The sequence below is a fragment of the Prionailurus bengalensis genome, chromosome D1 (assembly GCF_016509475.1).
Source record: "Prionailurus bengalensis isolate Pbe53 chromosome D1, Fcat_Pben_1.1_paternal_pri, whole genome shotgun sequence".
Lineage (NCBI taxonomy): Eukaryota > Metazoa > Chordata > Mammalia > Carnivora > Felidae > Prionailurus > Prionailurus bengalensis.
In genome coordinates, this window is record NC_057346.1 from 75,115,478 (window position 1) to 75,139,444 (window position 23,967).

Below are 23,967 nucleotides of genomic sequence, written 5' to 3' on the forward strand. Positions count from 1 at the left end.
ACTCTGTCCCCCCTGGGAGAGGCTAGAGTGGTGGTCTCCGTTTTCTGCCTTTTGGGGGTGGGTGGGTGTGAAAGGCAAATTAGGAGTCAGAGGGGATGTGGTGGAGGGTGAGAAGATTCCCCAACACAACATTTTCATGTGACATTCACCAAGCACCTGTCCTAGGCTCTTGAGGCTGTTTTATGTCTCAATCCTACCACTGACCAGCAGGACTCCTGGGCATGAGAAGAGCCCCGGCAAAAAAGAAAAAAAAAAAAAAAAATCTAGCCTCTCTGGGCAAAGGCAGACTGATGGTGGGTGTGGGGTCCTGGAAGTCTGCACTGGCTCCCTACAACACGTCTACCGCACGAGTCCTGCTGATCAGCGAGCAAGAAGGCAGACATACCCTTAGAAGGAGGTAGTGAGATGACAAGAACTGGGGCTGGCAGTGAGTTAAGTACTCCAGATGGGAAGCTGGCCGAGGGTAAGGCCGAGTCTTGTTCACTGCTGCATTCCCCAGCAGTGCAAGCAGGATGGCTTGGGAAAAGGAAACCAATTTTGGCCTAAGAAGATTCTGGAATAGGACATGGGTGCTCACCAGTCATCAGCTACGTGACTTAGGCAGGCCATTTAACCTCCGTGTAACTTGATTCCTGTGGTGGTTTTCAAATGGGTCTGCGAGTTCCTCAACATTCTTCCCATCGATGGGAGTGGAGTCTGTGTCCCTTCCCCCTGAACTAGATGAGTGCCTTGAAGATGGGAATGTGAATGTGGCAGTAGGTGATGAGTGGCCGTTGCGGCTAGGTTAGAAAAGTTCTCGCAGCTTCTGCTGCTTCTCTCTGGACGCTTGCTCTGGAAACCTTCAGCAGTCATGTGAAAAAAAAAAAGTAGCTACCCTGAGGCCTTGTGGGGGGAGAAAGAGAGAGAGAGAGAGAGAGAGAGAGAGAGAGAGAGAGAGAGAAACTTGAGAATGAGACGGTGAATGCATTAAGATGCATTAGGTGCTCCGGAAAATTTGAATGCTGAAAAGAAACTATCCACCTTGACCTTCAGCACACAGGCCAATGCAGCAAGAGGGTACCGCACCTTAGGCCCCCTAGAGTTTGATAATCAAACTACCCTATGTATGGGACTTTGGTTTTTTTTTTTTTTAATTTTTTTTTTCAACGTTTATTTATTTTTGGGACAGAGAGAGACAGAGCATGAACGGGGGAGGGGCAGAGAGAGAGGGAGACACAGAATCGGAAACAGGCTCCAGGCTCCAAGCCATCAGCCCAGAGCCTGACGCGGGGCTCGAACTCACGGAGTGCGAGATCATGACCTGGCTGAAGTCGGACGCTTAACCGACTGCGCCACCCAGGCGCCCCTATGAGACTTTGGTTTTAAAGCTGACGTTCTGAGAACTCACCTCAAGCAAGGTGAGAAATCTGTACCACAAAGGAGGGGGTGGACAGCTATACTATTCTCCTTCCTGTCTGATGCCGAATTCTCCAGAACTTTCCTCAGTGACTTGCTTCAAGCTAGGGACCCTGGTTCTCAGATCAATACAAAGTGCAAGCCTATGGGTGTGAGGTTTGGGCTATACAAGCTCTGCTTCCTCCAAGCCACAGAATTCAATTTTGTCCTTCCTCTTTTTTTTTTTTTTTTAATATTTATTTATTTTTGAGACAAGAGACAAAGCATGAACGGGGGAGGGTCAGAGAGAGAGGGAGACACAGAATCGGAAGCAGGCTCTAGGCTCTGAACCATCAGCCCAGAGCCTGACGCGGGGCTCGAACTCACGGACCGCGAGATCGTGACCTGGCTGAAGTCGGACGCTTAACCGACTGCGCCACCCAGGCGCCCCACGTTTATTTATTTTTGAGACAGAGAGAGACAGAGCATGAACGGGGGAGGGGCAGAGAGAGAGGGAGACACAGAATCGGAAACAGGCTCCAGGCTCTGAGCCATCAGCCCAGAGCCCGACGCGGGGCTCGAACTCACGGACCGCGAGATCGTGACCTGGCTGAAGTCGGACGCTTAACCGACTGAGCCACCCAGGCACCCCGATTTTGTCCTTCCTCTTAACCAGCCTAGCAAAGCACAGCGTCTAGCACCCCCCGACTGCTTTACAAATACCAACCCGTTCAGGCCTTATGACCAGCATATGAGATAGGTGAGAGGACTGTCCTCTTTCACAGACAGGACACCAGGAGTTCAGGAGGCCAAGTGACTTGCCCAAGGCCATCACAGCTGGTGAAGAGCAGAGCCAGGCCTCAGACCCAGGCAGCTGTGTTTCAACATCTGTCTTCCTGACCAGACCCCATGTTGCCCACCCTCTGCCTGGGCCTCCACTGTTTCTTCCTCCTGCCTGTCAGGGGAAGTCAGCCTGGGAAAGAGCTCCAGCCCATTCTAGGATAGAAGGGACAGGGACCACCCCAGGACGGAGGGGAGATTAGCACCATCACACCCCAGCATGGGGGCAGGGTCGGGAGTGGGAAGGGCTCTAAGGGCGGGGTGGGCAGAGAAAAGCAGGATGGGTATGTAGATGAGGGGCAGATGTCTGGGAACTCAGGTCTCCCTCCCTCCATGTTCAGTTCGGAGCAGGGGAGGCGGGGGTGGGGGTGGGCAGGGGTGCTGTCTGCGGACACCTGAGAGACTGTGCTAGGGGAGTGCGCGTGTTAAGGGGCGAGAATAGGACCCATGAGTGGATGCTCTCAGTAGGCAGATTTAAGTAACCAAAAAATATCTCCAGGACCTGACCTTGTAGCTCCTCCCATCCCCCCAAAGTGGCTTTGTTTCTGGGGAGGCAGCTTTTCTAGTGGCTTGTGGCAAAAGATCTGGAGCCACACCAACTTAGGTTTGATGCCTGGCTTTGCCATTTGCTACCTCTGTGGCCTCGGGTAAGTGACTTAATCTCTCCTCTGGACAACAGGTATAGTAAGACTCGCCTGTTGGAGTTTGAGGATACCATAAGGTAAAACATGCCAAGTGCTTAGTCTGGTGCCCGGCACATGGTGAATGAACAGTAGCAGAATTTAGAGAGGAGGAGGAGGAAGAGGGGAAAGGGAAGGGAGAGGGAGGGAGGGGCAGCAGTAAGGACTTCCTTTTCATCTGCCTGCTGGGCCCCCCAGGAGGACAATAGATGCCTTGCTCCCTCCAGGGCAGGAGCTGTGAGGCTGTAGGCCTGCAACTGGGGTTGGTGGAGAGAGTGGGCATGGACTGAGGGTGGCAGAAGGGAGGGGGGCATCTTTGTCTCTGCCAGCGCATTAAATCCAGAACGCTAACAAGCTTTCAAAACAAAACACAACTCAAGTAATCTTTCGATGGGATATAATGAAATGGTTCTATCTGAAATTGCAAACAGCTTTGTTGCTACAAACAAAGCCTCGGTTCTTGGTGCCTCTCTGGAGCGGGGGCCCAGAAGTACAAGGGTGAAAAGGGTCAACGAAACTCTGTGGGTGCGGGCCACCCCCCGCTGCCCACGCTGAGAACTGAAAGAACTGGCAGAGAGGCCCTGGGGTGACGGGGTGCCAGAGGTCCTAAGTGCCTGAGGCTTAAACACAAACGCATGGCAAGGAAGGGACAGACTTGAGAGTCAGTCTACCGCCCATTTCACAGCTGAGGAAACTGAGGTTCAGAGAGTCAGAGGCAGAACGGGGATTGACACGTGTGTCTCTAACCCTCCAATTCTGTGCTCGCTGGCGAAGCCAGCATGGGAAGTTCCACAGGCACTGCCAGTGGGTTATCTGAAGGGCGGAGGCCTAAGGCCCTATGGCCGCAGAGGCCTGAGCCCTGGCTTGGGGTTCTTTGGCAAGTACAGGAAAGTCCAGGTGGCAGGAAGGGAGACTCTCAGGATAGCAGCGTCCACAAATCCCAAGCCTCTAGAGGCTGCCATCCTGGGGTGGCCCCCTGCAACCGGGGAGCCTCACAATGTTGGTAAAGTGTCGAGAGGCCGCGACGGCAGTCCTACCTCTGCCTCTAGCGAGCTACGTGGCCCAGGGCTTCTCACTGCCTCCAGGGCCTCTGAGGCCTTCTATAAATTCAAAGAGTGTGACCTTTGAAGGGCCTTTAAGGGCCCTTCCAGTGCTAAAGGCACACACCCATTTTTAAAAACCAAATCTGAGTCCCTGCTTTAATTTAATTCAATGCTTTCCCCTTGTTCTTAGGATAAAGACCAGACTCCATCATGGTCAACAATAAAGGCCCAGCATGCGCTGGCCCCTGCTTACCTCCCCAGCCTCCACTCATACCACCTTATTCCTAGCTCTCCCTCTCTAGCTTCTTCCAGATCCTCTGCTGGAACTGGCCTAGGAAGCCAGTTCTGGAAACCAGTGGTTCTGCTCCAAGAAATTCTCACCCAGTCCCTAAGGGGGCATGTACGCTCATACTCTCTATGGTAGGGGTGGGAGAGGTGGGGGGATCTCCATGTCCTTCGCTTGGAGGAGCTGGCAGGCCGTGTCCGGGGACACGCTGGGGAGTACCGTGCAGTCCTTAGAGGCAAAGAGTCAGAGTACATGCAGCACCACACGATGGATCTCGGGAACAGCGCGGTCAGAGTGGACAGAACGAGATCTAACACAACCCAGTGAATACAGATTAAAAACACACGCAGACAAAATATCGCCGCCCATTCTCCAAGAGCACACAGAGAGACACGCGGAAAACATACGCTGAATCCCTTAGAACACATTAACTACGGGGAGGAGTATGGCAGTGGGAGAAAAAAGAGAATGAGTAAGTGGAGAAAACCAGACGGGAGCCTCCTGCAGACCACTGAGGATAACGGGGCTGCGCACCCACGAGTATGACTGACAACACGCTAATACCTAAAGCGATCATTGCCTGCCTCCCCCAAGGAAACATGAAACAAAACCACCACCGAGTTGTGAGTTGGATCAAGGCCCAACGGGGAAAGAACAATGGCCGAAGGAAGGAAGGCCTGTCATCTTGTCTGGGTCCTGGACCTGGGAGGGCTGAAGAGAGGGACACTGCTCTTCTGGCCCCATGGCAGGTTCTGGCTGCCTGGGAATCGATGCCCTCTTTAGGGGGCAGGGCTCACGGACTTGGCTGAAGCAAAGCCAACTGCCAAGGAGACCCCTGAGCCTCTTTCTCTCTGAGCTCATTCGCCAACATATTATCTGAATCATTTTGTTGGATTTCTCCAGGGAGGGGGGATTTCGGGGCCTAGTGGCTGTCTCCACAGATGCCCCCAGAGGATTAACCGACCCCCATTAAGACCCTTGGGGTTGGGTCAGCCTGAGATTCTGGTCCCGCCAGGCTGAGCGACCCAACCTAGAGGGAGGTGACTCACCCCAGACAACCTCCGCTACCCCCAACTACCACTCTTGCCTGGCAAGGATTAATTAATATTCTTGGGTGGCTAATCATTTTTTAAATGACTTTGGAATATATGGGGGGGGGGGGGGAATCCTAATAAGAACATAAAGGAAACTCAAGTCACTCATAATCCTACCACGCCGAGACAGGCACTGGTTTCCTTCTGACATATTTTCTGGTATTTTTTCTTTCTTTGTGGGTGGATTTTTTCCCTCATAAGTCATTCTGTATAGAGGCGTATCCTTAGAATATGCCTCTTTGGATTTCAAGGGTTCAACTTTTAAGCAGTATGGCAGACAGCCTCCAAGGTGCCCTAACGATCCCTACCTCCTGGTATTCACGCTGAGATGCCAGACATGTAAGAAAAGCTTTCTTGGGCCTTCTATCCCAGCCCAGCACCAGGTGAATACAGCTGAGGGAGTGACCTCAGTTGAAGACACATGAGCAGAAGAATCACCTAGCTGGGACCTCCAAGACCCCCTGAATCATGAGCAAATAAGAGGTTGTGGTTTTAAGCCACAAAGCTTTGAGACCATTTGTTATAGATCAAGCAAATAGCAATAGATTATAGCAAATAGCTATAGATTAATCTATAGCAATAGATTAAGCAAAGCAAGAGGCTGGGACTTGAAAAGAAGAAATGGGCTCAAATGAAAACACGAGATTTTTTTTTTTTTTTAAGGCATAAAGAACTTCTGGGAGCTGGAGTGATGAGTCCCTGGGCCAGGCCCAGGAGAAAGAGGCCAGCATCTGTCACTGCATATCTTAGGGATGCCTCGGATGTCCATTTGTTTGAAAGGTCTTTAGCCATATCCTGTGTGGAGGCAGATAGCCTTTCTTCCCATTGTGAAGACTCCAGTCACATCACACGTCCAGGTAACTCTCTAAGAATATCAGAACCATTTCTATACTGATGGAGGAAAATGGGTGATCGTCCCTCCCTGCAACCCTGGCCCCTTTCCCCACCTGACTCTGCAAGTAGACAACGCTCCCCCATGTGTCTGTGCTGGCTCAGGCCTGCGGCGGGGAGTCAAGAAAGACCCACAAAGCTATCCTGTCCATTCCAGGGCTGAAGGACTGGCGGGGGACTTGATGCCCGGGCCCTTGGGAATATGCGGAGGGTTTTCTGTTCACACTCCATATCCCGGAACAATCCTCACCAGGGCACTCAGCATGCATCAGCTTATTTAACCCTCACAAGATCTCTGTAAAGATCTCATCATGGTACTATGTCCTTTTAGAGTAAAGGATACGGAACCCGAAGCAGTCAGATAACTTACCCGAGGTGATGCTGCTGGTCAGTGGCAGAGCTGGGATTTGAACCCAGATTGGTCTGCCTCCCCACAGCATCCCAAGACGCAGCTACATGGGTTCGTCCCTCCATATCTGCCCTGGTATCTGAGACGAGTTACCCTATACCATCACTAATCAGTAGTACCTGGGTTGGTACTTCTTTTCCCAATACAATGGTATCATTACACACTGCTCTCCAATTAGGGTTCTTAGCACATCCAAATGCTGGTTTTTTTTGTTTTTTTTTTTCTTCTCTAGTTTCCATTCTGAAGACTCAAGACAAAGATGATTCACTGTACCGCTAGCCGGTAAACAATCCCAAATGCATTAAAAACTTTGGATGAAAACAGAACCCCAATTATACAAAGAAATAAAAGCCAACAGAACCCAGGCTGCTGTCGACAGGCACAAGACCCCTCAGCAGTACAACTATATCCCCCCAGGCCTGTCTTCTCTATGTTTGTCTATCTGGGCTCCTGCACTTCCTACTAGACCAGCGTGAACCGATACTAGGTACCAGTCGGAGGGGTTTTGCTGAGAAAAAGGGTGAGGAGATGGGAGACATTATGAGGTTAATCTGTTCCTTAAAATGCTTTGATAGCTGATCCCAAAAGACACGAACCAGGACCAGGCCCCTGCTCACCCCTCAGGTGACAATTTAAAGGCCATTTCTTCTGGGAAGACTTCCGTGACCCCCCAAGATAAGGTTACATTATTGATACACCCTTCCATGGTGCCCTCCTCCTTGAAAGCAGGAACCAGGGTCTGTCTCACTCTTCACTGGGTCACCAAGGCCTGGCACAGCCTTGGGTATGGAGCGGATGCTCAATAAAAGTTTGTCAAATTGATAAAAGGGCTTTTCTTTTTTTAAAAAAAAAATTTTTTTTAAATGTGTATTTATTTTTGAGAGAGTGACAGAGCAAGTGGGGGAGGGCAGAGAGAGAGGGAGGCACACAGAATCTGCAGCAGGCTCCAGGATCTGAGCCGTCAGCACAGAGCCTGATGTGGGGCTCGAACCCACCAACCATGAGATCATGACCTGAGCTGAAGTTGGATGCTTAATTGACTGAGCCACCAAGGTGCCCCGATAAAAGGGTTTTTCAATTGGCCCTTCTTCCTGGTTTCTGGCCCAAGGCCTTGTCTGTGTCATGATGGGACAGCTGTGAAAACTATAATGTGACCCTCTGTGATGGCCAGGGATAGTCACTGCAGGTTAGGGTAACGAAGATTTCTTCAATAATGATATCCCCTTTACTGTATAAAAGGCCACCCAGGATGGGCAGTGGGCCTCTAGCTGACACCTAGACATTGTCCCCTTCCAAAGAGGGTCAGCTTGATACCCGTGTTGATTTAGAACCTAGGGCTGGACAGAAGGTAGCCTTTAAGGCACTGGCACTCAGGTGGGAGTCAGTACAAGAGTCACCAAGAGGCCAGCTGGGCAGCGGCCTACTCAGGCCTTCAGGGTCTACTCACAACCTTGCACAGAATACGTTAATCATGGCACACTTAAATCCCAGGGTGGCGGTGACTGTCATGGCTCCAGCCAGCTGTCGGCTGTGGGATGCTGTGGGAGCACCTTATTTCTAAAAGCAGAGCTGTCCTCAGACCCAGGCTGAGGCCCTTCCCCTCTGGCCATGCCAGTCCCCATGGGGCAAGGAGTCCACAGGGCCCAGTGGGTGTGCTCACGCTTTCCCTTCTAGGCCATGCTCTGGCTACTAGAACTCTCTAACCAAACATCCTGAAGCCTGCACAGGTGCGGTAGACCCTCCTGAGGGTGGACGTGGCCTCCTGCCTGGGTACCTTTAGGTTTGAGGGGTGGCCGAAGGGCTGCATCGGGGTGGCATGTGGACCATGTTTGGACCCACAGACTGACGTGCCCACATGCCACACAAGGGCCCTTGCAGAGCAGGACTCAGAAGAGGGTGGTGTGCCACCAGGGGCCTCTTCTGCAGTGTGGCCTTGGTCCCTACAAATATCAAGAGCAGGCCAGCCCTGGGGCTGCCCCCTGGAGACAGTGCGAGCAACACCTGGTGATGTCATGCCATCACTAGCACCTACGGTGGCCTTATCCACCTCCTTCCTCCAGCCCGTACCCCAAAGGAAGCTGCTGGTGACAGGCTGGGACTGCAGTGGTGCCGGCTGGGGAAGGAGCGGAGGCCCCAGCATCAGCGGGGCTGGCTGGTTTCTTGCAAATATGAACACCTACACATGGTTGGGGGGGTGGGGATAGTGTGAGTTTGAATGTATAAATGTGTTTGGGTGAATGTGAGCAAGTAAATGAGCAAGGAAGGGGGAGTGAGAGAGAAGAAAAGGAGAGTGACCATGCGTGCAAGACTGTGCGCATGAGGGAGAAGAAAAAAGCACGCGCGTGTGTGTGTGCACGCACGCACAGAGGAGCAGAGAGGGGACACCAGCGCCTGGGACTATGCACAGCTGAGGGCCTGGGCAAAGGGTAGAGAATGGTAGGGAAGGAGTGTGCCCGCTCGTCTATAAGTGTACATGAGAAGGGGCATGGCTGCGGCAGAAAAAGAGACCTAAAGCGGGAATGACGGAGCAGGCAGATCAGTCTGGATGATGGCCCCATGGAGCCAAGAGATCCCGAGTGCGCAAGAGGAAGGAGGCTCGCAGGTGCGGGAGCTTCAAGTGGGTGTGCACCCGTGGGGCTGCATGAGGCAGAGAGAGGTGGGGCGTGTGCCCGGGGAGCTGCGTGTGGGTATGTGCACGTGCACACACGAGCACGGGGCTGGGACAAGTGAGCACTAAGACAAGCGTGTGAGCACAGGCGGGCAGTGCCCTGGGGGGTGTGGGTGAGCGAGCCTGTCCTGAGGCAGCTGCGGGCTGCCTGGGGGTGCTGGCGATGCCTGAGGATGTTTCCACCCAGAAACCTCCATCTGGGAGGACTCCGCGACCTGCTTGGTGCTGATTCAGGTCCGGGTGACCGTGGCCGGGCGTGTTGGCCATGCCGCCCCTTGCTGGCGGTGCGTGTGGGAACACGTGAGTCACGCAGGCACGGCTAGCCCTCACTCCACCTCGTCTCGCCCCGCAGGAAGCCAGCTGGGAGGGGAACAGATCACTGGAGGGCTGTATTTTTACCCCATCATTATGCAATTGCTTGCAATGCCCGTGAGCTCATTCTCTGAAGGCCTTGCACCCCGATTCTCTCAGCCTTTATAACCGCCCCCCTCCTTTTATGTCCAGGTTGCTGCTCAGGTCAGTGGTTCTGACTGATGAGCATTTATGGAAGTCTGCTTCTTACCAGGTTCTGGGACTATCCTACTTACAATGCCAAACCACCCCCCAGGTCCTTTCTCATGCCTCCTTCTTGGCTTTAATTTTCTCCACAGCACTTACCACTATCTGCCATGCTAAATATTTTATTTATGTTACTCAGTGTCTATCTTTCTCTAAATAGCGATGCCTATAGCTCACTTGCTATGTGCCAGGTACCGTTCTGAGCTTTTCATTAACTCATGTGATCTTACAACAACTCTGCATGGTAGTAAATAGTATTCTTTTTTTTAATTTTATTTTTCTTAATGTTTATTTTTGAGAGTAAGAGTGCGGGAGGGGCCGAGAGACAGGGAGACCCAGAATCCGAAGCAGGCTCCAGGCTCTGAGCTGTCAGCACAGAGCCCGATGCGGGGCTTGAACCTGTGAATTGTGAGATCATGAACTGAGCCCCAAAGTCAGTCGCTCAACCGACTGAGTCACCCAGGTACCTCAGTATTCTTAATTATTTTTTGTAAAATCAAGGCACAGAAAGGTTAAATAGCTTGCCCATGATCATCCCAGGGGCAAGTGGTGGAATCAAGCCTAGGTCCAGAGTCCCTGCTCTTACTCAGCACACAACACTGCCCTGTGAGTGTGGAGATTTTCTATTTGGTCCACTGTTGAATCTTTACTGCTTACAAGAGTGCCCTGTGCAGGCAGGTGCTCAACGAACAGTCATTCAATGAATGAAGAAATATGTGAATGAAGGCTGGTCATGGAGGATGAAACAGATAGGCATTTGCTTTCAAAGAACTCATGGTCCCATGGAGGAAGCAGGGTAGAACATCACTGCAAAACATCATTGCAAAACATCATTGCAAAATCCTATCACAATGGCATCATGAGAGTCTAGAGGGGCCTATGACTTGCCTAGCCCTTGGAAGGCAGTGCTTTCCAGAAGAAGAATGCAGATGAGGCAGGCACAGTGACACTGCCCATCTCTTGCAGGCTCCTCCCTGGGGACAGACACACCTTAGCTCTTCCTGCTTCAGTTCACAGGGTGCCAGAAAATGATGGGTGTCCACAGTGACAGTGGCGGCAGAATGGGGAAGTGGCCAGGGGCATGGGCTCTGGAAAGAGACTGTACGAAGTGAACCCTCACTCTACCAAACACTAGCTATGTGACCTTGGACAGACTCTCACTTCCCTGGGTCTTGGTCCTCTCATCTCTAAGTTGGGACAGGAAATGATGTGAACTACTTAGGGCAGTGGACAGGATCACGTGCGATGTGTATGTGAGAGTATTTAGAACAGTGCCTGTCATAAGAAAGACAATGTGCCGGCTCCAAAGGAGATGACCAATACTCCTCTTCCATTCGGAGTCGGCTGCTGGCTTTTGGGGAGGATTGGAATTTACCCTATTATTCTTATTACTGTAGTCTCTCTCCTGGGGTTCCACCCCATTTTCCAGAAGCGGCTCACAGCCAGGCAAGGACAAGTCTGTTTTATTCACCACTGTATTCCTAGCACCTAGGATAATACCTGACACATAGTAGGTGCTCAAAAAGCATTTGTGGAATGAATGTTTGTGTGATTATATTTATCTAATCCCTGTAAGGATAAATATACCGCTGTGAGGATAAACACTTGTATTGCTGTTGTTTCCATTTGCAAATGAGGACTAGAGGCCCAGCAAAGGGTAAGGGACTTGTCCATAAACAGCCTAAAGCCAGACTCAAATGCCAAAGCCGCTGCCCTTCCCTTCACACTGTGCTCCTTTCTGGACTCCTATACATCATGTCCTATTTTCCGTGGATTTTTTCTAGCCAGCGGGCCATCCCCGGTCGTACAATCATCTCTGAATTCTATGACTCATATCTGAATCACAGAACGCTTAATAGTTGAAAGGGACTTTTGATGTCATCTCGACCTCCCACCCATTGTGGAAATTTCCTCTCCACTGTCTATCCAGACAATACTTGAATGCCTCCAGTGATGGAACACTCATTTTCCTCCTCTTGAATTACCCAGCTCTACAACCGGACTACTTTCAGAGTCAGGAAGAAAGTTCTGCATCCCGTGGGCCAGCAGGCCTCTCTTTAATTTCTCCGTATCTGGTTTATGCCAGCCGCTTAAGACACGCAGTACGAATCTGCTGCCCCCTCCACAAAGACAACCTTTCATATAATCACAGACAGCTCTCATATCCCTCTGGAGAATTCTGTTCTTCAAGCTAGCTGTTTCGGGTCCCCACAAGGGCACCTGTAAGATGACACCCATCCTAGACCATCTCAACAGGCCTTCCCAAGTGTTTTGAGCAATGGCACCCCCTCCTGGACACGGCATGAACTGCACCAAAGGGCTCAATCCTTACCTGGAGGCCTGAGAAAGCTTCCCCAGTAGCTGGGCCACTGGCTCAAGGTGTGAGTAAAATAACTACCTATTGTAAAGAATCATCGCTTCAGAGTCATACCTCCTTGTTCTCAATGTCCATCCTAAAGAGTATCACTGAAGACTCCACTCTAAGGTTCCTCACCGATCATGAGGTTTCTGACAAGCTACAGGTTTGGTTTGGAAAAAAGATGAAAACGTACTGTGTTATGGGATGACGATAACTTTTTTCACTTGTCAGATTTTCTATTATTCCCACAACGGATATTTGTTGTAAGTAAGAAAAAAAAAAAGACTTCCGTAAAAAGAAAAAAACATGTTGAAAACTCCTCCTATTCTCCTTTCCTTTATTCCTTCCATGGCCTGGGTACTTGGTCCGCATGCTGCCACCCCACAGGCAAGAGTGCCTCGGTCGGTCGTGTCTCCGCGGTGACTGCAAAGGCCTGTGGTTCAGCCGCCCAGGTTCCCCACAAGCGCAATCAACCAGACTCGGGCGGCACAAAGCTGACACTCGCAGCCAGCTCTGTCAACAGGGCCGCTGGGTGGTTTCTCCACATTACCTGCCCCACCGTCAGCTCACGCCACACTCAGCCTGTCTGTGTTTCCTAACCTTACCTCCGGAAGTCTGCCCCGCACACCGCCGGCCGGCGGTCACGTCCCCAGCAGCCCTGGCCTCCCCAGCTCTTCACCCTTCCCCCCACCCCTCCCGGCACACCCTCGGTGCCTGCTCTTCCCTCCACGGGAGCCCAGAGCAGCTTCATATGACAACAGGTCAGAAAGACATCAGGGATTAGAAAAACAAATCCTCATTTAAACGGAGACCTTGTGACCAGCTGAGTCACTCCTCTCGAGCAAGTTCACAGCTAAGCGGGCTCTTCTCCAGCCCGTGTCATCCGGGGCTCTCTCCCTGCATTCGGAACTCTGGGGGCACCTGGGTGCCAGGAAGACTCACCCGGCAGCTTCTCGCTGCAGCACATGTCCAGGGCCCCTCCCTCGGAGTCATCAGCAGGGTGCTTCTCTCTCTCACTCCTGCAGCAGATGGAGAACGGGAGAGGAACAGGGATCAAGGCAAAACCCTGAACAAAGACAAAAAAGGCTTCTGGCTTGCCCTGCGTCCCTCTGAGTAACTCTACCCCAGCGGGGGACCCGAACAGAAGGACCGACCTACAGAAGGGACAAGCTGCAGAGGCAGGAGCAGAATTCTGCAGGCATTTTCGCTGTGGAATAATCAGCAGTAGCATTCCCTACAACCATCACCACCACCATCACCTCTGCCATGGAGGGAGGGCTTGCTATGTGCCAGGCACTTACAAAATTTATCACACTAAATCTCCAGCATGGATGAGGGATCAACCAACAGGCTCAGAGAAGTTCAGTAACTTGCCTAAGGTCACAACAGCTCACTAGGGCAGAGTGGGGCATGAGATTACAGTCTACGACTCTAGGCTAGGCTCTCACTGTTGTGCTGCTGTGCCTCCTAGCTCCTGTGGGTTTGAACCACGCGTGAGCAAGAAGGGGGGTGTGGGTAACACACGGTCTACGTCCAGGTCCTCAAGGCCTGCAACGACCTTCTGCCTCAGAGGCCCGCAGAACTCTTCTCCAGAAATCGTTAGAAAACGTAGCTATATGTATTTTTTTGCATATTCTAAATGTTCTATTTCTTTCTGACATCAGAGAGCCCTCTTTCTAGCCTACCGGGGCACTTTCCAAGCCTATCATGGGGCCTAGCTTTTCTCCTTTAACCCATGACCTGGGAAAAGGTTGCTGGAAATCAGCTAGACCTCATCAAGTGTCTGTAGAGCAGACATACCCCGAGGGCAACTGTGCAGCTCGCAGGGGTTCCCCTACTCTGGGAACGGCCTGAAATCAACTATGGGCTCCAGCGGCTGTCTGCCCTTCATGTTCTGATCCCTGGCAGCAGCTGATTTATCAAGGCTAGACACACCAACTAGGTTGGGTCGATCAGATCCTCTCCCCTGTGTTTTTCAAATGCATTCCGGGGGCGGGGGGGGGGGGGGGGGCCTGGAGTCTGCAGGTGCTGGCTCTAAATCATGGCAGCTACAGTGCCCTGGAGAGAAAGTCCTAAAAACCGCTAATGCTGCGGGTCTTGGGGCCGCTCCATTTCTGCCCATCCTGAGTCTTGAGTGGGCAACACGTCTGTCAAAACCATGAGATGCCCCAGGATCCTTCCAATAAATTCCAACATTTTAGCTTAAGCCAGTGTGAACTGATTTCTGAAATTGGCAGCCAAAAGAAACTTTAATACAGCACTGCCGGTATAATACTTCCATGAAGTCCAAGAGGTCAGCTGCCTCTCTGCCCACTGCTTCTGCAATCCTGACTCTCGGACTGGTCCTGAGGCCAGTTTCAGGCCCAGCTGCAGATCTGAAACAATTAAGGCTAGACAGACAGGGTTAAGGGTGACCCCTTTCATTCTGACTTCTTCTGCTCTCAACTGGCATTGCGTTGTTTTATCTTCTCCTCATTCTGACCGGCAGGGTCTCTGAGAATCTCAAATCTCGGAGCCTGGCCCTCCTGCAGAGAGAAGGCGGCTATCTTCAAGGGCCTTTACATGTCTCCCGAATCTCTCACTTTTCTTCCTCTCCACCACCTACATCTTGGTCCAAGCCAGCTTCTCTTGCCTAGATTACTTTGGCAGTCTTTTAACTGGTCTCTGGCATTCATTCAAGCTGGCCCCTAAAACATTCTCCATATGGTTCCAATACATATGGCTTCATAGTTTGTGCAGTTTACAATCCGCACAACTGGACGGGGCAGGCCTGAGCTAGAATCAACTGTTTTAAAACTCAACCTTTTATCATCTAAGCTTCTTTTTAAAAAATACATTAATGGCATCCTATTGTACTAAGAAAAAATACAGAAATCCTTTAACATGCTTTACTAGGTCTTGCATGACTTGACCCCTATTTATCCCTCCAGCCTTATTTTATACCCCCTTTTCCCCTTTGTCCTCTGCACTTAAGCTGCACCGGACAGGCTCTTTTCTCCACAGGGCCTCTGCACATGCTTTTCTCTCTGCCTAGAGAGCTGCCCCGGCTCTACTTCCTGGTACTTTTTACTCCTAGAACTTGACACTGTTTGAAATTTCGTTTTAATTTATGCCATTATGAGATTAGCATTAGTTAGACTGTAAGCTATATGAGGACAGGGGCCACCATTTCTGTTTTATTCACCACTGTGTCTTCAAAGTCTTGCACAGTGCCTGGCTCATCATAGGCGTTCAATAAATAAGTAAATAATCACTTGTTGAGTAAGTGAACGTTGCCCTGACCTTCTTGGAAAAAGCATCAGGAACCTCAAACACGGCCATTATCTGAGCTGCCTTGTGGGCAGGTCTTTGTGAAGCCACCTGGAACCCCCCTCCACAGCTGTTGTCCAGAGCAGGCACAGAATCACACATCCAGAAAGCCCCTCATTCAGAAGAGAAGGAAAATGGAGCACAGAATCCGGGCCTGACTCGGTCCGGGTAATATATCAAGCTGGTGGCCAGGGGGATTGGGATCCTGAGGCTTTTCTCTCTTTAGAGTAAAGAGCACCAGGAGCATGAGGGTTGGCTCCCGGCGGGGTGCAGAAAGGCAACCAAGGTATCTAGAAACCTCTGGAAGGGGACCCATGTGTGACTCACAGCTGTTTTCACACCTTAAGCCTCCCAGGCCCCAAGCCGTGTTCAGAATAGCTCAGGGCTGCATGTATGCAGCGGACTCTATAAATAAGCTTCCTAGAAAATGACTAATTTCATAATCAGAAAAGCAGAAAGAGTAGCACCTCTCATCTGTAGAGGAAAATGGAGCAAAAGCCCGCTGCTCGGCCTTGTCGCTGAAGGACTCCAGGCGACCTCGGCCAGAGCCTGCGTGGCTAGGCTGTTCGGGGAAGGGTTTTAATGAGATTTCTGAAGAGAAGAGATGGTCCATTCAGGGAGGATGGAGAAGCCCAGTCTCTGGACACTGCCCTCTCTCCCCCCCTCACCTGCCAAGAGCAGAAATAGCTGCTTGCAGTAAGATTACTGCAGGCTCCTTCTCTCTCCTTTTCCATTTCTAGGAGCTGGGCAAAAGGAGCAGAAAACTGGCCTCCTGTGACAACAGGCGGCAACTCGCTGGGCTGGCCCCGCACCGCTGCCCTTACAGCCAGACAGCCCCAGAGAGAAAAGGACTTGGAGATTACCCAGCCTGTCCTTCCTTCATTGATGGAGAGTATCTGGGTGGGGACAGAACCTTCCCAAAGCCACTGCCTCATTCAACAAGCATGGCCTGTGAGCAAGGCACCAGAGCTGTCCTAGGAATACAGTGACGAACAAGCCAGGCCCCTCCCAACAGAGCTCCCAGTCATCTCCGGAAGACACACACACAAACACGACCGACCGCACCCACACCTGCTTTAATCGAGGATGACCTATTCACTAGATACCCTGGGGAGCTCGGCCTGCGGTGAGGGGGCAGGCTGTGTGTGGGGCAGTCTTCTGCAAGGGGAAGATAGCAGCAGGTTCTTAAAGGATGCTTCTGGAGGCACCTGGGTGGCTCAGTCGATTGAGTGTCTGACTTCGGCTCAGGTCACGAGCTCACGGTTCACGAGTTCCAGCCCTGCATCGGGCTCTCTGCTGTCAGCACAGAGCCTGTTTCAGATTCTCTGCCTCCCTCTCTCTGTCCCTCCCCTACTCATGTTCTCTCTCCCTCAAATAAATAAGACTTTTTTTTTTTCTTTTTAAAGGACGTTTCTACATGGATGAGGGGTCACGAGGGAAAGAACTTCTTTCATGGCACAGACGGCAAGAGCAAGACACAGAGGTCTGAGACGTAAGAAACATCGGGCACTAGCTGGGAGCAGGATGGTCAGCGGGATGGGTGGGTGATGGGGGCTAGGCCCCAGGCAGAGGCACGTGACTAAGGAGCAGGCCTCACCACCAGGAATCCTGCCTTCCCGGTGAGGCAGCCTTCCACTTGACCATGGGGCTTCCCTTGACCCGAGAGGTGCCATGGGCTCCCCACCCCTAGCCTGGGCAGGGGAGGTCTATAATAGGACAGGGGACCAGTAGCATGTGGTTGAGGAAGGGACATCAGACCTGGCCGGTGGTATCTGATCCAGTCCCAATCGACTCCTTTTTAAAATTACGGTAAAACACACATAAGATAAAATTCACTCTTTTAGCCAATTTGGAAGTGTACAATTCAGTGGCACTTGATATAGTCACAATGTCGCACAACCACCACAGCTATCTAGTTCCAGAGCGATTTCATCACCCCAAAAGGAAACCTCGTACCCATTAGGGAGCCCCCCCACCCCGCCCATCCTCCCCACCCCCAGCCTCTGGCACCCATTAATCTGCTTCCTGTCCCTATAGATTAGCCTGTTCTGGGTATTTTATATAAACGGAATCATATAATACGTGGTCTTTTGTGTCTGGCTTCTCTTACTCCGCATGATGTTTTCTAGGTTCATCCAGGTTGCAGCACATATCAATACTCCATTCCTTTTTATGGCTGAATAACATGCGACTGTGTGGATACACTACCTTTTATTTATCCGTCCATCAAGCGATCGACATCAGGGTTGTTTCCACCTTCTGGCTATTACAAACAGTCTGCTGTGAACCCAACGTCTCCTTTAAACTCTGCCTCCAACACACTTATGACTTTGGGGAATCTTCTCTCACCCTGGGCCCCTGAAGCCTCATCTATAACATCAGGTGGTCAGACCCCTCGCAGCCTGCGTGGCAACACCGCCCTCTGTTTACGTGCGTGTGTGTGTGTGCGCGTGTGTGTGAAGGTAACGTGTGCCCGACAGCTATTCCACCATTGCTGGATGCTGGAGATGGGACCTGGACCAGCCCACCTCATCTTCTTGGAACTCATGGCTGGTGGGGGAGACATGGGACAGGTACCTGCTGCAGGATGGGTGAGTCAGCATTCTAACAGAGGCCTGTCTGGGATGGGGCAGGTGCACCTCACCTCTGTCTGGGGGGGTGGGGGTGGGATGGGGGATGGGTGGGTGCCGATAGGAGGTATCATGGAATAAATGCCAGCATTGCCCAGGGCTAGTGTAGAGAAATAGCTGACAGGTTTGGGGAGGGAGGCAGAGCTGCATCCTCTTCCTGGGTGGGTGAGGGGCCAGGCGGCGCTAGGATGGTAAAGCCTGATTCCTGGGCCCCCAGCAACCTCCGGACCGAATGCAGGCAGATGTGCCTCTACACTGGGCTTCATGCTCCTGGGGCTCCGGGGCCCCCGGGACACCCGTCACTGTTAACATGGAGTTCCTATGACCCTCCCAGAGCTCTGATACCACCAGACCTCGCTATTCCCCGTGTACTCCGACTTCTAGGCCTTTGTTCCCACTCTTCCCTCAGCCTGAAGTTTCCTTCTCCCCTCCTGCCAGGTCTTACTCCTCCTCAACATGACCTCTTTCATGGAGCAGTCCCTGATCTCCTGGGGAGAATCAAGCTCTCCCATCTCGGGGCCCCCTCACACTCCTGGCTCACTACTTCTCTCTGCCTCTTACTTTGTTCTGTTGCTATAGTTAGCTGTTTATGCACCTGCTCCCCCCACCAGCTTTCCAGTCACTTAAGAGCATCCCCACCCCCTCAGCCACCTCTGCATCCCAGGTGTTCAGGGCCTGAGCCTATTGCTGGACACATTAGAGGTCAAGTGGAAGGCAGTGTCTTAGGGTTAATGGCTTTGGGGGCTCTGGGAAGACAGACTTTAGCTAGGATCTTCCCGGCCTGAAGAAGACAGCCAGACCACGATCAGAAAGTGGCCCATAATGCCATCGAGATGTTCATCAGTGTGTTCAGCACGCATGGGCCAAGGACATGCTGCTTTCATGGAAGACAAATGATCGGGCTGACTGCTTCATGCAAATGAGTCACACGTCCCAGCGCATGCACATGGAGAGGGCGTGTCCTCCTCAACGGGTTGAGCTGCAGGGAAGCCCACACACATCACTCACCTGGCTTCCTCATAATTCATTCCCAAGGTGTCTGGATGGGGAAAGGCGCCATCGGGGGCCAGGGCAGGAAGTTCCTCCGCAGAAAAGCACACTGGAGACGTGAACAGAGAGAAGCCAGCTTTAGAACACCCAGATGGGGGACTGAGGCGAGAGAGGGTAAGTGCCTGGCGGCACGTCACACAGCGTGGACAGCTGTTTTCAGAGAGTTAGAAACTCCAAATGTCCTCTCGGGAGTCGCCACTCTCTTCTCCTGGTGCCCTGCTTATCTGGTGCCACAGGAGGGCCCAAGACCAGAGGTCTGTTACCTGTTATTCTGTGTTAGACCTTTCTGCCTAAATGTCTGAGTCAGTTTCTGTTGCTGGTTACCAAAGAACTCAGACTGATGTGTGCAGAGAACTTGGGGAACAGATAGGCTCTGAGCCCTGGGCTCCCAATGCTTAGTTCACTGCTATTTCCATCCTGCCAGGCTGCCTACCCTCCCTGCCCAGCTGTCCACTGTCCAGCCATCTGTCCCCACGTCTGAGCAGACTGCAAACTTGGAGTGTTCTGGATCCCAAACACAGGGTCTGAGTGTTCTCTGCTTGGGATGTGCCCAGATAAATGATGACTTCCCCATCCTGCTCTGTTGGTGGGAGACAGGGGTGTGGGTGTGGCAGAAGGGAAGGGAAGGTGGGTGCTAGAGAGGTCCAGCCTGTGGAGGCGCTCGGGCAACATGAAGTTTTCCATCTTTCGTGTGAGTCAGATTCAGGGACTAGAACATTCGCTTGCTCAACAAGTGTTTATTAAACAGCTCCTCTGGGCAGGCCATGGCGTGAACCGTAGCTCAAGGCATAATGGGGGGCTGCAGGTCAGCAAAGGCAATGGTGACATAGGTGGCCAGTCCGATGGAGAAGGGCAGGGTGCTGGGGGGGCACCAGTGAGGCCCCTAATGAGGCGGGGATATCAGGAGAGGTTCCCGGGAAGGGATTTAGGATGTGAAGGAGGAGCTGGGGTCAACGGCTCCAGAATGTGAGAGGGGCACATGGGCTGTTCTCGGCAGAAGGAGGGCATGGGAACAGGCCTGGAGTTAAAAGAAATCAGGGCACATACAAGAGATGGAGAGAAACTCTGTCTGACAAGGGGAGAGTGAAAATGGAGAGTGACATGGGACGGGGACACTGACTGAGATGCTCATTTGTGAAACACTTCCTTCTTGTTTTCCATCTCCCTCCTCTTCTTTCTAGGGAGGTGAGACAGACCTTAATTCTTCAAACAGCCCTAGGAGGAACATACTTTCATGACCCGTGTTTTCTAGATGAAAAAATGGAGATTCAGAGAAGTGAAGTGACCAGCCCCAGGCCACACAGCTAGTAATGACAGATCTGCCCCTCGCCGCCCATATTCCTAAGCTCTCCTCTCTTCTGGCTTTCAGCCTTTGTTGAAAACAATGTTCTGAAAATAGGAAGAGAGTGGACACGAACGCATCAGCAGACTTTCTTAAAAAAAAAAAAATCCTCACTATAGGTCTATGTGGCTGCAACCCATTTTACAGACGAAGAAACTAAGGCTTGGGGGCCAAGTGACTTCCAGGCTCACACAGTGGGCAAATTAGTGAAGGAACCAGAGGGGTGGATGCTAGCGTGCCTGTCTTCCTGCCCAGGGCCCTGAAGGAGCTCACTCTGAGGGGCCATTAGCTTTGTGTGCCTTTTCCATGACGGGAGTGACCGGAAGTCCTCCCCTGGCCTGTGGCCTCAGGTTTCCCCGTGTGAGGAAGCAGCCCAGAGAGACTGGTTTGGGTGAAGAGTGTAGGTGATGGTGGCAGCCGTGTTCCATTACGGAAGCGACAAATGCACTCACTGGCCAAGGACCCAGCAGCCCTGGGCTCTTGTCCGAGACCACCTTGTGACTTTGGGCCAGTCATTTCCTCTGAGTCTCAGGAGTGCCAACTGAAAATCAAGAGAATCAAATTTAATGGCTTTGAAGGGCCTCTCCTTACGGTCGAGTTCAATTTCAGGGCTGTCAAGGTGGATTTAATGAGGCGGATGGAGGGGAGTGACAAGGGACCGGCAGAGGGCGCTCCCAGCAGCAGGGAAACAAGGCCTTGGTCCATGGAGCCTGGCAAAGGCCGCCCAATCTCCAGGTGTGTGGGGCGGTTCCCACCCTAGCCAGTTACTGACAGAGACAATGTCCAGTTCTGGTGATTAGTATCTGCTGTGGGTGGCTCTATTTGTGTGGTGAGCCCCCCCCCCGCCCCCCCCAAATCAGTCGAAGATTTCAGAGTTCAAAGGTCATCTGGTTTAACCACGTTTTCCAGCACTCTGAAAAACACTCATTCTGTGCCCTCTCTCGACACCTCCCCAGCCCCAGCTACAGAGTTTAGCTGTAAACTAAAGGGGAAAACTGGCAATCACCAGCGCAAAGGCATGATCGTACCTCTTGTGACGGTGTTCTGGCATCTCCATTCAGTTATATGCTCACGCCTACCTGTAACACCTTGGAATATACTTTCCCCTTCACTAGAAAAGCTCCCTTTTCCCTTCCCTGCTTGGAAAGCTCTGTAAGCCCCTTCTAAGATCCTGTTCAAACGTCATCTCTTCAGCAGAACTGTCCCTGAGTCCCTTAGGAAGAACTGGGCACTCCGTCTTCGGGTCTCACGTCTCTGTTCAGAATTGATCTATTGGTGCCCGCATCCCCAACCCACTCGGGGTATCTGTGCACAAACCTGTGCTTTACAACGAGTGCAGATTCCTCAGTATAACCCAACCAACTAGACACAGTTCTCGTCCTCCTCCTACACACAGAGAGACTGGGACTTGGAGAGACTGAGTCATTGCTCAAGGTCACACAGTTGGTAAGTGGCAGAACCAGGCTTCAAACTCACTGTGCCTCAACCCGAGGCCCAGGCTTTATTTAAACCACTAAGCGTAGGGCCTCGGACACGGACCTCCCTGTCTCCCGTGCCTGTACTCTATCTGACACCAGGCAGATATTCAAGATCTGTTTCTTGAAAAAATAAATTAAAAGCAGGTTAGACCCTGAGCACGAATAAATGGCTCACTAAAAAACACAAAGTACAGGGAGGGGCTCCTGGATGGCTCAGTCAGTTAACCGCCTGACTCTTGGTTTCAGCTCAGGTCATGAGCTCACAGTTCATGAGTTGGAGCCCCGCATCAACAGCGTGGAGCCTGCTTGGGGTTCTCTCTCTCCCTTCCTGCCCCTCCCCTGCTAGTGCTCCGTCTCTCTCAAAATAAACACATAAACTTACAAAACACACACACACAAATACAGGCGTTGGGATTGGGCTGCCCAAGTATGAACTCCAGATCCCTCAGTAGCTGCCCAGTCTTGGGCAAGATCCTTGAATTTCCTATGCCCTCAGTCTTCTCACCTGTAAAATGGGAATAACCAGTGTACTCCAAAGGATTCTTAAGGAGATTAAGTGAATTTTGATCCTCCCAGAAGTTTTGATACAAGATACACGGAAAATGCTTAGAACAGGGCCCCGTAAACTCCCAAAACCGTCAGCTGCCACCATCTTGCATGTCAGGTGCTGCCTGTTTCTCGGTTAATACAGCCCTCTTTCCCCACATAGCTGAGGTCCACGGAGACTCTAGAATAAGTCTTGTGTTATGCTAATAAATTGGTTCTCAAGAAAGTAAGTAAATAAATAAATGAATTTTCAAAGCCCTGATGAGTGGCATTCGCCAATTTCCCTGGTGTAAATGACCCCACGGCGGCTGATTTCAAGCTATGAATGTGAGGGGTCACGCTGCCAGTCTTGGAGGAGGTCAGGAGTTTTACTCCAACTCTCTGTGCCTCAGTTTTCTCACCTTTGAAATAGCATCGCTGAAGCTCCTGGAGGAATGCCTGGCACACTGTATCCTCTGGAAGAGTTAGCGGATCTAATGGTTGTTGGGAGCTGTTAACCACACTCACTGCTGCTTGTCTGGTTCTGACCCTGGCCCGGTCCCAGCACCTGGCCTCTCGCCTGATGCCCTGGCGGGCAGTCTCTGCCTTGGTCGCTTGCCTTCTAGGACTGAGGCCTTGTCCACTCTTGCGACTCTCTCCCCAACCCACCTGGAACCAGCATTCTCGCTTAGCCTGTGTCGGGTCACCACATCCACCCTGATCACAAATGGTTTTGTGCTGCTGGTATCTAACCTACCTCTGGTTTCAGCCCTAGGTGTCCCTGATGCCCACCCACCCCTGGCCCGGACTAGCTGTGCCTCTGCCTTGCTCTGGACTGTCCACGATGGTCCCGTGTGTTATCTGCTTTGTTCTTCATCACTTACAAAACCACTTCTCGGAGGGCCTGTATGCACTTCCAGAGGGGAGAGCCGGAGTTCAGAGTGAGGGAGGGTTGTCCCCCCTTCCCCCGTCGCCCACCCACCCGCTGCAGCTCGTGAGGACTCCAGTTCCTGCCACCCCCCACAGTGAGGGCCAGAGTCCCCCCACCTCTGCCTCTGATTTAACCCTACTGTGCTCAGGCCTGACCCAAGCAGTGACAGCACAGGCTGGGAAGACCCGGTACTTTAGGATTTGGTGAAAGATTCAGGAAAACAGAGTCAGATGCAGGGCCTGAGAGAGGCAAGGCAGAGGCGGCATCTGGAAACAGGTGGGTCTGAGACTCCTTTGCCGGGAGAGACTACAGAGGGTATAATGGAATGAGAAAGAAAGAGACCAGATGGAACCAGGAGTCAAGGTTTAAATGGAAGCGGGTCGGACCTCCTGAATTCAGATGTAATAAACATCAGCCGCACACCTACTATGCACCAACTGCTTTCCAATGCTTTCTTTCATTGGACCCTCGCAGCAACCTGGTGAAAGAGGTATCATTAC

The 23,967-nt window shown here is 51.8% G+C and overlaps 1 protein-coding gene across 2 annotated transcripts in view; it reads right to left on the bottom strand.

The window, feature by feature from the left end:
- Nucleotides 1-23,967, bottom strand: part of PTPN5 (protein tyrosine phosphatase non-receptor type 5) — a 55,695-nt gene that overhangs the window by 19,893 nt on the left and 11,835 nt on the right. For both annotated transcript variants that reach the window (XM_043580780.1, XM_043580781.1), the window contains exons 2-3: nt 19,150-19,240; nt 13,145-13,221 (exon numbers count right to left, since the gene is read on the bottom strand). In XM_043580780.1, the coding sequence (XP_043436715.1) occupies nt 13,145-13,221; nt 19,150-19,169 (97 nt within the window). In that variant the 5' untranslated portion in view covers nt 19,170-19,240. The remainder of the gene's footprint in view (nt 1-13,144; nt 13,222-19,149; nt 19,241-23,967) is intronic.